The 16,846-nt window shown below is 39.1% G+C and overlaps 2 protein-coding genes across 3 annotated transcripts in view; both read left to right on the forward strand.

The window, feature by feature from the left end:
- The first annotated feature begins 891 nt into the window (after positions 1-891).
- Positions 892-13,672, forward strand: cdan1 (codanin 1). Of its 2 annotated transcripts, none has more exons than XM_023272040.3 (28): positions 892-1,003; positions 1,509-2,221; positions 2,312-2,512; positions 3,046-3,236; positions 3,458-3,574; positions 3,675-3,753; positions 3,875-3,995; positions 4,189-4,298; positions 4,573-4,662; positions 4,761-4,836; positions 5,020-5,225; positions 5,467-5,599; positions 5,689-5,832; positions 6,034-6,200; positions 7,010-7,091; positions 7,246-7,335; positions 7,423-7,477; positions 7,599-7,735; positions 7,828-7,931; positions 8,631-8,780; positions 8,885-8,948; positions 9,094-9,172; positions 9,883-10,115; positions 10,370-10,477; positions 10,578-10,641; positions 10,824-11,035; positions 12,582-12,689; positions 12,801-13,672. In XM_023272040.3, the coding sequence occupies exons 1-28, from the start codon at positions 926-928 to the stop codon at positions 12,921-12,923; spliced, it is 4,035 nt and encodes a 1,344-aa protein (XP_023127808.2). In that variant the 5' UTR covers positions 892-925; the 3' UTR covers positions 12,924-13,672. The 2 variants fall into 2 exon arrangements, with proteins under 2 accessions (XP_023127808.2, XP_023127800.2); XM_023272032.3 differs by having other exon boundaries at positions 912-1,003; positions 1,488-2,221.
- Positions 13,673-13,832: 160 nt separating this feature from the next.
- stard9 (StAR-related lipid transfer (START) domain containing 9) overlaps positions 13,833-16,846 on the forward strand; it is a 45,886-nt gene continuing 42,872 nt past the window's right edge. The window contains exon 1 of the mRNA XM_023271959.3: positions 13,833-14,156. Within this exon, the coding sequence (XP_023127727.2) occupies positions 14,110-14,156 (47 nt within the window). The 5' untranslated portion in view covers positions 13,833-14,109. The remainder of the gene's footprint in view (positions 14,157-16,846) is intronic.

Raw genomic sequence — 16,846 nt, forward strand, 5'->3', positions numbered from 1 at the left:
GATTCAATTTTGTAGCAAGGATGCAAAAGTGACAAATTTTATCTTTCAACTCTAATTTTTTAAAATAAAATTTTGAAATTTTTTTAAATAAATGATTTAATTGCTATACACACACACACACACACACACACACATATATATATATATATATATATATAGCAATTAAATCGAATCAAATCTAAAAAATGTAGGCAGTAGGTGGAGAACAAACATACTGAATAAAAAGCTATTGAGAGAACTATTGTACGTTACTGAGCTCAATGTACAACAATGGTTTCTCTTTATACATACGTATAGTATACCCATCTAGTGAATAGTATACATAGTGATAAATAGGAATAATGTAGCCTATACAGGTGGTATATGTACTGCATTAATATAGTTCTATATCACACAACCATATTGTTATCATTATATCAGAATAAGATAAATAAAATTATATTTCAATAGCTTATTATTTTCATGATTTTGTCTCGAGGCATTAATGAAAGAACAATCTGTTCAGCAGCTCCTCATTAATCAAATAATATTTGTAATAATGCAACTGATACATGTAATAAAACAACAACAATAAAAAAATAGTAATAATAATAATGAATAACTACTTGTCTAGCATCCCCCCATTATTATTAATAACTAATGTTATAATACAAACAATAATACAAAATAACAACAATAACATTAATATACTATATTAAAATAATTGTACATATAATTGCATACATAATATTTCTTTAGTTTCAAGAGGCATTAATGAAAGAAACGCATGTGCAGCAGCTTCCTCATATTTTGATTTTAGCCTGAAACTTTAGACTCTTATACCAGCTGCACACGTGGTTGAGGCACGTCATTCGCAGTGCGCCTGCGCACACGCTGACTCCACCCCCTCCCTCTCAGTCCTTCAGCCGCGCAGCACCGGGCCAGAATGGCGGCTCTTTTGGAATCTCTTCTGTTGCAGAAAGTGGACCTTAAAAAGGTCGTCGACTGGCTAAAGAATGCTGAGGTAGGTCCGAAACGATTAAGGTTTGTATTAAAACAACATTTCTTATAGGTTTGCTCCTGTGTACCGAGTTTCATGAGATGACACAGCTCGGAGCAGATTGTAAACAAAACTTTTAGCTGCTGAGCTATCGAGCCACGTTAGCTGACGGTCGGATGGACTCCAGATGAGACGCAACGTTTCCAGCTTACTTCTCATTCAAGAGAAAATTATGCATTCAGTCCGATCGTAGCTTGCCATCACTGCATGTCACTGTTATTATTACGTGTATCAGAAAGCAGTTGTGTAGTTTGGTAGATGTTAGCCAGCGCATTGTTAGCTCGCTCAAGTACCTGTTTTCTGCAGAAAAGTCCTGCGTCTCTCCAGCAAAACATTCATTGACCTCATTACTCGTTATCTGGAGGGCATCGCTGATTAAATAGGGTCTGTCTTCAGAGCTAATTCAGCCTTATAACTGATGCATTTGTCACAATCCATTTTACAACAGGGTTGTCTCTCGTTTCAACAGGAGGGTGACAAGCTGTCGTTCAGTGAACCAGGGGTGACTGTTCACAAGCAGGAATTTGTCCCTTTTCTTTTAAATTTCCTGAGAGAGCAAAGCAGTCAAGCCCTCACCCATGGCCCTGCCACGCCTGCCAAGACCCCTAGTCGTCCCAGGTCTGCTCCACAGACTCAAGGTTTGTCTGACAGAAGGGGCTGCAGGTCTGCCGGTGGTCAGGTCGGTTCTCGGAGTGCCAGCCGGGTCCAGCTGTTTTCAACATCTGTGTCACCTGGAACTGAGTATGATGCTGCCAGTCAGTCAGGGTCCCACTGTCTGAGTGGGGTCAGCGCCTTCAGCAGCCCCTCCTTTTCCACAACATGGAGCCCCGCGTCCAGGCCTTCAGGCTCTGAGCGCCGACCTGGCCAGAGGATCAGCCTGGGGGACTACATGGTTTCTCCCCCTGACCTCCAGCACAGCCCCAACTTCCAGTCGCAGAAGAGCCGCAGAAAGAGTGGCCAGCACAGCATGGCAGTGGGGGGACAAGGGAAACACGGTGGAGGGCGTGGGGGACATCACAGTGAAGAGACTGGGCGCTGGGAGGCTGGAGGTAGAAAATCAGCAAAAGGAGGAGGAGGGTACGGTAGAATCATCGAGCAGATTTCACCTCCTTCTGTGAATCAGCTTAATTTCAACAACTTAGAAGACTTCCCTCCTGTTGGGTCATCACCCTTTTCCCCCGCGTGAGTTCACACAAATCTGAGATAAATCGATTTTAACATTAATTTTATCATCTGTTTTTGAATTGTCTGACAGCTTCTGTCGTCTTTCAGGGCATCCAAGCCAACCAGAAGAATAAACCCAACACCAGTCAGTACGGAGCGGCCACACTCTAAACCAAAGACCTGCTTCACATCCACCCCATTCAGTAAACCCACTAGTCCGCCATCAGGAGTAGAGGCACTTGAGGGCTCGATGACAGTGGGCAGTCCTCTGAGCCTGCAGGAAGAGAGAGAATTACTCAAAAGGGAGAAGTAAGTGCAAGTGCAGAATTAGTCAACTTAGGCAGTTGCAAAAGTTTACTGTGCCAGTTCAAGTCACAGAAGAAACATATTTGTTTTGTTTTGTTTTGACCTGGTCAGTCTTGAATGCTTGCTAATTTTGAGACTCTACATTACAGATTTTTTGTGCCCTGGTTCATTCTTTGGGGACTGATGGAATGTAAAACAAACATTGTAATTAATAGTATATGTATTATTTTGTTTATTTGTGGAGTTTAAAATTACAGTGACAGTGCACATTAATGGACATTTCTGCATATGTGCCATTGTTTTTTCATTTTCAGCTGTAGTCAATGGTAAGATGAGAGATTAAAAAGGACACTTTAAACATGCTTTATAGGAACACAAGCAATATTTTAGAACACCGACAACAATACATAATATGTACAGGAAAGCAGGTGTTGGTTATCTTAACCTTTAAAATATATCCACACGCTTCATTGAATTTTTAACCAGGATTACATTGCATCTTTGCTACTTCATGATCGAGAATTTCTTGTTGTCAGGACAAAACGTGCCCAGCAAGTCGGTTCTCCTCTGCCATCCTCTCTGGACCCTTGTACCCCGACCAAGACAGGCCTTAGGATAGGATCTAAAGTAACACCAGACCTGCAGACAACTTGTCCAGAACCATCAAAAGTAACTTTCTCCTTGGATCTGGATCTCTTGGCAGAGCTGTACTGCACCTGCATTTCAGGTAAATGACCACAAGGTGGTATCAATGAGCTACACAATCAAATTGCTGAGAAACAAATGTTGACGTAGCACTTAAAAGACAATTAAGCAGAACAGGGTAAACCAAAAGAAACAGATAAAATGGAGTCAAGTATAGAACTTGAAGACTGCTGTCATGTTAATAAATCTTTGTAAAAATGTTCAAACACAATGAAAAAAATTTTTTTTATTTATGTTTCACAGAAAACCTCGTACCAAACATATTCCTGGAGCTTTTCTTTGTGATGCAGTTGCTAACGTCTCGGTCGCCTCACAATCATGACGATGAAGAACAGGAAAGTTTGCATGCCACAAATTCAGGTGTGCCAATATATCTGACCTTTAGCCCTATTAATTCAAAATATTAGGAAATTGTTCGTATAATTTAACCTGAGGCCTGTGTTTTGTTTTCCACTTGCAGATGTTCTAGAAAAATGTTACCTAAGGCAAGTACACAACTGTGTGTACTTTGCAGTGAAGGTTCTGGAGAATCAGTTTCAGTGAGTATCCTTATTTTCACAGTTTTTCTCAGATCTTTCTAACTCATAACAGGAACATATTAGCTCCAATGCTCCACTCTCATGCAGAAATTTCTAACTGTGTCCTGTTGGCATTTGTCAGGTTGGTGGCTCATTTGGACAAGTGTACCTTGCGTCTGCTGGCAGAGAACGAACGGGTGGCATCTTTCTCACCAGACCTCAGGGACCGTCTCACTCAGGCCCAAGACAGAAGCACAGCGAAGGTATCGCTGTGTTGTCAAGCTACTGTATAAATGCCTATACTTATTGCTATTTAATGTATTTAAACATCTGAACCAATAGTTCATGCTGTTTTAACGTAGTACCTACTGTATCATGCTTGTATCTTAAATATGTTTTTGTGTAACTTTTGGTTGTTTAAATAATCCTCTGACCTTTTCTTGTTATCTATTCCAGCTCTCTCCTTCAGGGTCCACGTTCATCCACTCAGTCCCGTTCCAGCCTGCTACCGACAACCGATCCAACTTTGGTAGTGATAAGGCCTTCCACACCTTTAAAAAACAGAGGTAAGTCACTTCTTTTTTTTTTGCCTTTTTTGCAAAACTGCAATCTTTCAAAGTGCAGGAAGACTATTTAACATTTGAAACAGTTTGATATACCACTGCAGATTTATCCTTAAGATGAGTGAGACCATCACGGTTGGATAATTTTCAAACAAAAGTATAAAACTAGATACCGACTAGACTCTGATCTCATGTCTTTGATGTGTGGGGGAGTAAAAACCACTAAGTTTATTTGATCGGCTATGCTTGTATTTAACATTTCTTGCCCTTTTCTCAGAGACATTTTCTATGAGGTGCTGCGAGAATGGGAGGACTTCCACAAGGAACCAGGGTGGAATTTTGATGCAGCTCTTGGAAGTAGGATCAGGCAAGTCCAACTAGTTAATTGCACCAGCTTCTTCATTTTTTTTTAGCTTTGAATCATTTCTGTCTAATGGAATATTGAATTTCTGTCATCTATTTTAGAGGAATGATGGGTCAGCTGACCTCTGCTGGAAACCATTCTCATTTTGCCCGTCTGTTCCTGAAGCAGCTTGTTCAGGTAGACTGGCACCTCAGCCACACTTAGACTTCGCATGGTGACAAATGCTTTTTATTTATGTCCGATAGTGGTTTAGCTCAGCAGCTTCTTGACATTCCCTCACTTTTACATGACCTTTCTACTTAAAACAAAAATGTGGAACACGCTTGGCACAATGTGGATTTAAATCTCCCATTTCTTTAGATGTGTAAAGGCACCCGTGTGAACAGCTCACCTGGGGATACTCCTGATGCTGACCTGCTCGGCATGCTGGGAGCTGACAGTTTGGGGCGTCTGAAGCGTCTTGAAGAGCGTCTGATTCAGCCTCATGGAGTTGCTGGTCCCTGCCCGCCTCCATCCTTCCCTGGTCACCAAGAGTTCTTCAGGGACTTCTTGCAGGCAGCCAGCTGGTTAGTCAAAATATTTTAAGTAAATACCAACAATTAAAACTTACACACATGTAAACATTTATTTTTGAGGTGCTGTATCTGATAAGCTAGTTAAAGTCCAGTTTCATGAAAAATGTTGCGGTATGAACATATATTTCCAGAAAGTTTCCTCAGCAATTTCACATCTCTAAAATCTTCTTCTGTATATACTCTTATCTGCTGTCTCTCTGTGATCTGACATGTTTTTTCTATTGTGTTGTAGCTGTCAGCTGAACCAACACCTGCAGGACAGTTTGTGTCAGCAGCTTCTCCAGCTGGATGAAGTGTCCATCCTGAGTCCTCCTGCTTCCATTGGCGAGGGAGAGGAGGAGGAAGATGGAGACATGGAGCAGCAGGTATACTGTCAGAGCGCTACTTTTACAACCCGTTATTTTTCTAACTTTTTGACAGGACCAAATTACAATTTTTTGGGTCTTTCTGTCAGGATGAGAAGCAGCGTTTCTCCTCCGTGTTGCTCCTAGCTCGTCTTCTGGCTAAGTTTCTGGGATTAATCTCCTTTCTGCCTTACCAAACATCTGAGAAACCATCCAGAGAAATACAGGAGACTGCTATAACTTTGCGCAGCAAGGTAAGACAAGAATAATGATCATACACCAATTACTCACTCCTGTTTAAAATGGTTTTGGTAAAAGCAAGCATTTACTTACCTCCAGATGTGTGTTTCATCTTTGTCGGGAAACTCTGTGATGTTTTTTCTTCTTCCTGTCCAGCTGTGGTACAGATATAAACACAGATTTGACACCAGGTTTTCATTCTCTTGGCCCCACAGAGCGTTCCAGTGCTGGATGTGTGCGCTGTGTTGAGTAACAGTGTGAGGAGGAGGCGCACCATCCTTACTGTTCCCTGGCTGGTGGAGTTTCTCTCCATGCTGGACTTCGTCGGCCCTCGGCTGCTCTGCTACAGAACTGCTTTGGGCACGCTGCTTCTCCTGTATAGGTTTGTATCCATTTCTATTTAATTATTCCATCAATGCATAAAGTGATAGTCCCTGTAAAAGGCCCGAATAAACATACTTTTTGGTGGTATGACAGTTTAAATGGATCTGTGCTGATAGTAAAAGTACAGGTAAACTGGTAAAAATGTTATCTTTTATCTACTTTACAGTACTCTTGAAAAATCACTAATGTCAGAAAAAAAATCACAGACCATCATCTGTAAAAGTCAGTGAAGTTGCAGTTTACATTCATGTCTGTTGACTCAATACAAACCGTGAATACTTGAAGGAAATTTAATAGGTGGGCCCCCAAGATTAGTGTCACATAACCAAATGTGAAGTATTGCTACAGTCTTTCCTTCTGTTTCTCAGTTATGACATTGAATAATGTCCAGAAAAGTATTTTTGCAGACCGTTATGGTGTCATTGTGATGTAGATCTTTGACATTTTGGATGTAAAATGTCATAGTTTTATCCTATAAGACATTTGTATTAAATTTCTGTCATAATTAGTGTAAAATTTCTTGAGCTATGCCACCATATTTATTTTGTGAGCTCACAGTGACCTTGACTTTGACTGCTGTTATGTAGTCAATTGTGCCAATTTTGAAAGAATTCTATGAAGGTGTTCAAGAGCAAATGCTTTCACACGAATGGGATGGACAGATTTATGGAAAGCTGTCGCAAGCATGGAGGCCTGATAACTAAAGTCTGAATATGGGTGTTAACAATCACAGACTTTTTGGAGGAGGTGCTGTTTAACTTCTTGGAAAGTTTGACTCAATATTACTTTTTCTGACTTTGTCTGTAGGAGAATGCTGTTGGGCCGATGTGAAGAAATATGTTACCTGAACAAGCTACTAATGGTGTCTGTGTTAGGGTGGCTCTTCCAGGTGAGACGTGGCACATAGACATTATTTGTATTTCTTCATATTGATTCACATAATGTGCTACCAAAACCTATGGAGAACACTTTTTTGTTGCCTGAAAATCCTACTCATTTTTATATGACATGTAATTATACTTGATCTGTTTTAACTTGTATAGATCCCAGTGATTCCTGAGGACATTTTCTTCACCAGTGAGTTTACTGAAGTGGCCCAAATAGAGGACAGCAACTCAAGCACTGCAGGACTTGTAAGTTAAATATTGATTTTGTTGTGTCTTTATCCATAAAACAATTATTGCTTGTTTTATATGGAGGTTTTGCTTGTTAACTTTTAGGACTGTATTCCTCTAGTGGACCAGCAGCTTCTTTATACATGCTGTCCATTTCTTGGTGAGTAAAAGTGTGCAAATGTTGTACGTCTTCTCAGGGATAAAGGTTATATTTTTTTAATATCCGAGCTTAATTGCGTTTGGTTAACATTAGTAACCCACTCTTGCTTATTTCCATTCAGGTGAGTTTCGTAAACTCCTAGCTGCCTTTGTGTCTGGAAGCACAGCCAAGGGTGGAGGAATTATCCGCAAGATTACTCCCACTTCTGCTGAGCTCAAGGATGCGCAAGCTGCCAACAGATCTCAGCAGAAACTACAGGTGAGTCAACAAGCGATGTAGTAAATAGAAATTTGAAACGGCGCTGAATTGCCTGCTTATGAGTCTTTAAACCCATCTTTTTAATGTGACAGATGGATCTCGAGCAAGCCTTCTTTCACAACCAGCCCCCGTCGTTGCGTCGCACTGTGGAATTTGTAGCCGAGAGGGTCGGATCCAACGCTGTCAAGCATATGAAGTTAGTATCACAGAGCTGTGGCCTGATTGGGTCTAATAACTACACATAAGCAGTGAATTTGCAGATTTTCAAGTCATCGATTTGCAAATTGAGTGTAACTTTCACGTTGTTTTATTTTACTGCGGCCAGCGTCCCAACAAATTGTGTCTTAAAATTGAAAAGGACTTTCTGAATAGCAGGTAATCAGCCTGCGACTTTGGTTGGTTGCTTACCTAAGAGGCTAAAGATTGTTTAGCAGCTCAGCTTTACCAGCATTTAAATGGTGGCCAGTGGGATTTCACTTTGAATTTTATTGTCAGGTGCATAAAACCAACAGTCGCATCATCAAAACTAAATTTAAAATGATGTATGTGATTCTTGTTTTTTTTTAAATCTTATGTACAAGTGTGGGAATTTTCAATTGAGCCAAGGAGACATGCAGAATAAAGATATTTTGATGAAATATCAGAATTTTAAGCAGAGTTAATCATAATTTTCATAATGAAACTGAAGGTCACGCATGATTATTCTTCATGTTTTTGAAGTTTATTTCTCAGCTTATAGTGTGATTCAGGCGATTTGTATTTTTTGTTCTCTCAATATGTGTGTCAGTTTTTTTAAAGTGAGAAGGTATCTTTACAACATTAGTCTTTTGTTGGTGGTTCTGCTTTCCCCCGCTACTGCTACTCACTGTATCTTTTATGTGGGAATTTCCAACAGAGCCACGTTAGTGAGTGAGTTGGTGGAGAAAGGGGAGAAGATGCTGAGAGATGGACTGACGTCGCCAAACTCAAATCCTTCAAAACTCAATGACGCCATCTGTGCTCAGCTGTGTGAGGCTGGCTTGGAGGCCTTGTCGAGAGCTACCAGGTACAGCTTGTTCTACACCTATCCCGCTGCTTTTGTCTGAAATCCAAAGGTTTAATAGGATATTAGGCACCGTTTTCAATTATGCTAATCTCTCTTATATGCAGATTTTGCTATGAAAAGAGCCCCGAAGCCATACGAACACTGCTTCCTGATGAGACCTCCCCTCCTGTAAGTTCAACAATAAAGACTTTTAGTGTCAAAAATTAGCTGAAAATATGCTGAGCTACCCAAGTAGAGCAGATTTTTAGCAGGATAGGAAAAAAAAAAACCCTGAATAAATGTTTCTAAAATGAGCGTCTGACTTTCTTTGCAGGTCCTGACCACGTCTGAAAACATCACCAAACGTCTTGCAACAGAAAAAGCCTGCAGCTGGCTTTCTGCCAATATTACAGGTAGCTAGTCGAAGCACCACACCGGTGGTTATGCATATTTTACCTTGTTAAATGCAAATCATCAACGCTCTATATTCCTTCTTACCATTCTCCAATATAGCCCACAGTGTTTTTAATTAGTTTTTCCTGCCTTCACTTCCATCTTCCACTTCCCCCCCCCCATCTTTTCGGGTGCGATGGTTAAAAACGAAACTTTCGTAAGATTTGCAAGCAATGAGAAGTTATCCATGTTTACGTATTTGCTTTCCATGAATTTAGCCTATAATTTAAAACCAGACATACTGGGATGATTATAGTGGTGAATTCAGCATGTCAGGCAACTTTTATGTGGTAAGGCACACGTTCAGCTGTTTTTCTCCTGACTTTGATACCTGCGGTCTCTTTTCCCAAATTTAATTTGGACTAATTTATTGTAAAGTAATACGAGTCCAGGGATTGCTGTGGCCTGCTGAATGAAACTCCTAACTTCATAATCAGGTTGTGTTTTTGCAGGCCTTTTGTGGTGGACTGATTAAACTGTGACTTTGCTCTCTAAACCTGAGGAGCCATGGCAATGTGAAAGCACTGAAATGTTCAAAAACATTGATCCTTTAATGGACTGAACCGTAATGAACTCAATCATTTCCATGCTGATGCAGGGAAAGCAGTGCTGTGATTAAGGGCTCCCCGAGGATGTCATCTTAAATTTGTATTCTGTTCTCATCGTTAAGCACTCGTGAGGCGAGAGTGGAAGAGCAGGTATGATCGTGTGATGAAGGCTCTCAGCAGCCCGGTGGCTCCAGACTCTGCTGACGTGGACCGAGCTGTGGTTGAACTGGTCACTCAGGAACAGTCGACTACTCCCAAGAGGACACAAGGAAGCGAGAGCGAGAGAGTGACGTCCTGCCCTCCACACTGTAACCACAGCGCTTCACGGCCCTCCGACATCCTTATTGAGATGAAGGTAAACTGGCTTTTTTATAATTTATCAGTAATTTATGCTCTTTAGCTGCTCCAACTGTGGGGAAATTCACAGTTTAAGTTTTGATTAAAATAGATTTTCCCTTTTATGAGATTTAGTATTTATTATCTCAGTTGTTTAATGTTATCATCAGTTTTCTTGACCCAAATGCTGGAAATGAAATCCAAAAAGTTAAAGTTTTCTCTAAAATAAAAGTGAATAATAGCTGTCTTAACAGAATTTAGTTTTTCTTGTAGGAGTTGCTGAGTATCGCTGTAGGCCCCAGGACTGATGAGGAACTGCCGACTGTCTCTGAACTCCAAACTCTGCTGCAGAGAGTGGGAGGAACACTGGCCTGCAGAAAAGTAAACAAGACATACAAGTGTAACAAAACAACACTTTTGCTGGGTTTGCTGATTTTTGCCAGCATTGATCGCTCTCTTTTCCTTTTATGTCTTCTTTTAGTTCTTGACTGTGTTGTCAGAGCAGATGCTTTGGAACTCGACTGTCTTACTGGCCTGCAAACTGGGTAAGAGATTATTAAGCTTTTAATTACAGCAAGATAAACATTATGATGTACTGTGTGCTAAATTTTGTTGTTTTTATGTGTTTTAAGTCCAATAAATGCTTCATAATAATCCCCGTTTGCGCAAATGCAAACGTTGTGAAACATTCTTACCAGATGTGAGAGCTGGTTGTGTTTCTGTCCAGTGTCTGCAGAGCTGCCGGTGCTGCCTCCGTCAGGGTGCAGCAGGCCTGGTGGGGTTGTCGTGGGTCCCGATTCGGGGTCAGAGCTTCGTGTCACAGCACTGCTGGAGGAGCTCGCTGAGCTGTGGCAGAAGGACTGCTGCTCCTCCGCCCCCCTCCACCTGCTCTTCACCCCGATCACCGTCACTGCTGTGCTGAAGGCCAGCGACACTGAGGTACCGCTGCTGCTGTGACTGATGCAGAAGTGTTAATGATGCTGCTGTTAAATCACATTCCTCACTGCATACTGGGCATGGACCTCTAAACACCCTTAAGGCATTGTAGATCAAGGCTTTAACTATCTGGACCTCAAGCAATCTCAGTGGGTGCATTTTTCACTGCAAAATAAAGTGGTTTGTTTTTGTGGAAGCAGCACAACCATCACTGGATGTAGAAAAAAACTCAAAAAGATCTTGTTTAGTTTAAAGAAAATCTGCATATGCTATAAATCATAAACACAAAAAAAATCGAAGTTGAATTTCTTTGGTTATTCATTTATTTATAAAAAATTAAAAGTCTGGAATCACCATTTGAAACATTTTTCCAAGTGTCCACAGATGGTGCCAAAAAACGATGTCTCAAAAGAAAAATAAATATTTCACTGCATAGATTTTAAAAATATTTCTGTTCTTGTCTGTCTGGTGTCTGAAAGCACAGCCTACAGTTCAGCCAAAAGAAGAATTTATTTATTTATTTTTTTTATTTACAGAATGTCCTCCATGCAAACAGGTTATTTCTCTTGCAAATGTTCAAATGAAACAAGTAGAATAAAGATATTTTGAGGAAATATCAAAATTTTAAACTTAGCTAAACTTACTTTTCCCAGCGAAACTGAAGGTCACACATGATTAGTTCAAGGACCATTGGAAAGTTGAAAATCCACAGATTCTTCGTATTTTTGCAGTTTGTTACTTAGTTTATAGTGTAATTCGGGAAATTTTATAATAATGTTTTGCCTTTGAAACCCGCTGGTGGGGAGTTAATGCAGCAGGTGTATACATGATAATTTTTTTTCTTAAATCTTTATTTTCTACACCACACAGCTTAGACCATTTGGATATTTTGTTGTCTCAATATATGTGCTATTTTGGGAAAGATGTTATTCAGCCATTTTCCTTCACATTAGTGGTTCTAATCTCCCCAGTTCCTTATAATAGCTTTTATTTAGTGCTACTCGCAGTATTCTAACTAAATGTCTGCTGACTCCTGTTACAATTGCTTTAGTGAAATTACTAAGATTATCACAATATTTCCGGAAGACATGTGAGTGTCCACATGATATGACACTCTGCAGTGCACGTGATATGTTACTCTTTGAAAACTACACAAAACATTTGAAATTTATTTTCTGTGTACAAATCTTAGTATATGTAACTTGAATTCTTGTCACACTGAAAATAATCTGTCATAGTTAGGGTATGTTTGTGCAGGAATCAGTTGAAACTTTTTCTCCAGAATCTGCACATTTTCCCTTCTGTATCACTTGATTTATTTCCCAAAGAAAATATTTGACATTCTTTAAAAAGTGAGGATTGAAAAAGAATTGAGAAACAGAAGACACGAAGTTCCCTGTTCTGAATTGATCCATTTGGCCTCCATTATGTCCAAATTTTTGTTCTTTGCTGTTTTTTCTTTTCAGCCCAGATTCAGTTGATTTGTTCTACAAAAGTTGCCTGACATAATAGTCTTTAACCTTTTTGTAATCCATTTCTGTGTTTTTAGTGGAAGAACTACTTGTTCCTGGTTAGAAAGCTGGTCGACAGAGGAGTATTGAGCGAGGAAGAGGTCATATCTCATTGGAAGAAACTAACTGATCTGGCCTTGCCGGCGGTGAGGGTTCACTGCGTTCCTGTCATCATTTATTCCTGTGGAATTATTTCGTCTAGTAGCGATTTGACCTCTTTGATCTCAGCCTTTTCTCACTTTGTCCTCTCATTTCAGGAGCTGATAGAGAATTTTCAGCTGCAGTCGGCGAGCGTGAAACCCTCCTTGCCTCTGGCTGAGCGGCAGAGCCACATGGACATGCTGCAGGTTTCTCATCAGACAGTAGAGGGAGCAACGTGACAACAATAATACCACATCGCATCCCACCGCAACTTCTGTGTTTTCATGTCGCATCTGTCAGCGTGTTGTCCAAGAGGGAGACAATTCTGGGTGATGTCTTGCTGTTGACCGTTATCCAGTGTTTTTTTTTTTTTTCTGCACAAGCCTATCAAAGCAGGTTCACATTCAGCCTTTGCCAACATCAGACTTTTGTTTTCCACCTCTTCCACCAAGTAGGATCAGCCTTTCATGACTCCCTCTGCTCTTTAGCAAAGGTGCAAAGGAGAACCAGAAAGCCCTGTCAGGACCACATCATCTCTCAACTTAGATCCAGGGGCATCATCCTGCAAGCAAGCCTGGTTAGATGATTGTGTCTGAAGGGAAATACTAGTAGATTTAAACAGCAAAAACCATAGCAGGGGAAAGCTCAGCATCAAGATGGGAAGTATTTTGAATTTAAAAGACTTAAAATGCATGTTTCAGAATATAACACATGAAATTTACGAGACAGCTTATGAAAAACAGACTGAAAATACAACTTTTGTTAATTTTTAGGCCCACCAGTGAGAAATCGGTGTCTTTATTTCAATATTGCACTTTCACACACTGCCTTTGACCGCTTAACTAGTGACTGCATGTTTATTTCATGAATGCGAGAGTGCATTTGTGATTTGTTTTTGTTCATGTTGAACAAGCGCATTTAAACTTGAATCATTTTTATTTTGTCAATGTTGAAATTATAAATAATAAAGAAGTATTCAGGTTTAAGAGTTTCTTGTGTGTTGTTTTTTGTGTATTGTGGTCATAATGATAAAAAAAATCTGATCATTATAAATCTGTAATGCTGTAAAGGTTTAAAAGGGAGGAATTTAAATAATAACAGACATGCAAAAAAAAAAAAAAAAAAAAAGATTTAAATGTGGAAGAGAGGGAGGAGTATCCAGCAGCATCTCCCCGCCCTCTGCTCCCATGTCTGTCCAGCAGGAAGTTTCATTTCTCGGCTGAGAGTTTTGGAGAGACGCGGCGGGGCGGTCGGTTGGTTCCCGGCAAGAAGATGGCTTGAGCGACAGAGAAAAGGACAACTTTGCTCCACTTTATCGAACTAAAATGCAACAAAACTCACCATGCTCAGACGAGAAATGTTGTTTTACACCATCTGCGACTTAGTGAGCTGCTGAGTTGGGGGTAAAAACCATCGCAAGACATCATGGCAAACGTGAAAGTTGCCGTTCGGGTCCGTCCTCTCAGCACAAGGTAAGTTATTATGTTAGCTAATTGGCTAATTGCGCTAGCTTAAATGAACGACTTTTTCAATTAGCATCGTTTAGCTACTTCGCTGTCTCCGTCTCTCAGTTTAAAGTTTTAAACCGCTATGAGAGGTTTATCTGCTTAATGCTAATAACATACAAAGCAATACATCTCTCATGTTTCCTTTTGTTTTGTCTGTTTATGATTTATCTTCATAAAGTCATATCAAAACGGCCGTTGTGCTAGCTGGTTAGCTAGCTAGGTAAAAAAACTGCAGAGGTTAAAACAAGTGGTGCACATGGTGAATAATGACAACTGTGGCTGTCAATAGTGAAGTCTGACTAAGCAGTGCAAGTCTGTCTGGTGCTGAGTAATGTCCAAAAAATCCTGGAGCTAGTGGAGGTTTAAAATCTTAAAAGTTAATGAGGTTTACAATTAGAAATAAATTGGAATGTGTTCATGCATGTGAGTACGTTCTTAATTAGAAATTAATTGGGATGCATTTTTGCGTGTGACAGCATCTTATGTTTTAACTGAGTTATTCTGCACAGAAACATTACAAAACACCATCATCAGTTACTAAAGCCATACATTTCTGCACCCATATTTTAGCTACTTGACATTCCAGCTGCAAGAATTAGGCAGCAACTAACCACTATTTTAGTATTTTATTATTAACAGATCAGTTGTTTGGTCTGTAAATTGTGTTTCCCAAAGCTCAAGGTGACATCCTTAAGTGTCATGTTTTGTCCACAACTTTGAGATGTTCCATTTTCTGCGGTAGAGAAGTAAAGAAACTAGAAAATAGTCACATTTAATAAGCTGGAATCAAAGAACGTAGACTTTTTTTTCTTTAAATAATTATTCACACTGATCGGTTGATAATGAAAATAGTTGGAGATCAATTTAATAGCTGACAACTCATCAATTATTTGATTAATCATCGCGCCTCTAGCGGCAGTTTGATTAATCGGAAAAAAGTCTAAATTCTCTGATTTCAGCTCCAAAAAACTTGCAGCTAGTTTAGATTTAAAATCATTAAATTGGAGGGGTTTTACAATTAGAAATTCATTGGAATGTATTCCTGAATTTTTTTATGCATCCAAGAAATTACATATTTTTGCCAGCTGACATTAGAGCTGCAACAAATAGGGCTGCAACTATGCATTGTTTTCATTGTCTATTATATTCTCGAATAATCGATTAGTTGTTTGGGTTAAAATTGGTGAAAATTGTGGAACAATGTTTCCTAAAGCTCAAGATGATGTCTTCAAACGTCTAGATTTGTTCATAAGCCAAATATATTCAATTTACTGCAGTAGAGGAGTAAAGAAGCCAGAAAACAGTCACATTTAATAAGCTAGAAAAAGCAACTTTTTTTAAGAAGAATGATAGAATTTAGAGTTTTTAAAGAAGCTAGAGTAAAAGAATTTAGATTTTTTTTAAGAAGCTAGAATGAGAGAACTTTCTTAAAACAACTGGCGCTAGCTTGGGTTTGAAATCATTAAGCTAATTTGGTTCTTAATTAGAAATTCATTGTGATGTATTCAAAACACCATTGCTGCTTCTGTATGTAACAACACCCATAAATCAGCCTCAGAGAACTGAGTAATTTTTAAATTAAGGCTGCAGTTAATGATTATTTTAATTGTCAGTTACTCCGTTGATTATTTTCTTGATTAACTGATCAGTTGTTTATTCTGTAATATGTCAGATGATGCCCTCTAATGTCTAATTTTAGTTTACTGCAGTAGAGGAGTAAATACACCAGAAAATAGTCTTAATTAACAAATTATAATAAGAAATTCAGACTTTTTTTTTTGCAATAATAAACTACTGAAATGATTAATCGATGTTCAAAATAGATGGACATCAGTTTAGCAATTTCATAGCTGAAAACTAATTGATTATTTGATTAATCATTGCAGTGGTCTGATTAATCGGGAAAAAAGGCAAATTTTTCCATTTTCAGCTTCTTAAATCTGAATATTTTCTGGTTTCTTTTGGTTTTGAACAACACAAAGCATTTCAGGACGTCATCTTGGACCTTTGGAAACACTGATCACCATTTTCTGAAAGGTTGCAAAACAAACAACTAACTGAATTATCAACAGAATATTAATCGACAAATGAAATAATCATCAGTTGCGGGCGGCGCCACATTAGAGCTGCAGCAGCTTGGTTAATCAATTAGTTGTTGACTAATAAATGAACTGCCAACTGTTTCAGTAATCGTTTTATCAGTTTAGGTACACTGACTTAATTATCTGATTCCAGCTTCATAAATCTGAATACTTTTTAAATTTCTTTACTCCTTTGTTACAGTAAACAGAATATGTTTGGCTCGTAGACAAAACCATACAATTGAGGAAGCTGCTTCGGCTTAAGGAAACACTGATTGACATTTGTCACCATTTTATGACTGCTTCTTGACCAAACAACTAATCGATTAATAGAAAAAATATTCAATAGATTGAACTGACAATAAAAAAAAAATATGTGTTTGTTGTCTCTTTGAGTAGCTTTAGGGCTAACAAGTCAAACAACAGAGAAATAACCAATTGCAATATTCACTGTTTATTTATGTGAGTTCTATTTCAAGCAGAAATTCTATATAATTGTTGCTTCTTGCTAGTCAATTTGACTTGCTTCTTCTGAGTTTGCACTGTTAGTGGGACAAAATAAGTCATTTGGAA

The sequence above is a fragment of the Amphiprion ocellaris genome, chromosome 20 (assembly GCF_022539595.1).
Source record: "Amphiprion ocellaris isolate individual 3 ecotype Okinawa chromosome 20, ASM2253959v1, whole genome shotgun sequence".
Taxonomy (NCBI): Eukaryota; Metazoa; Chordata; class Actinopteri; family Pomacentridae; genus Amphiprion; species Amphiprion ocellaris.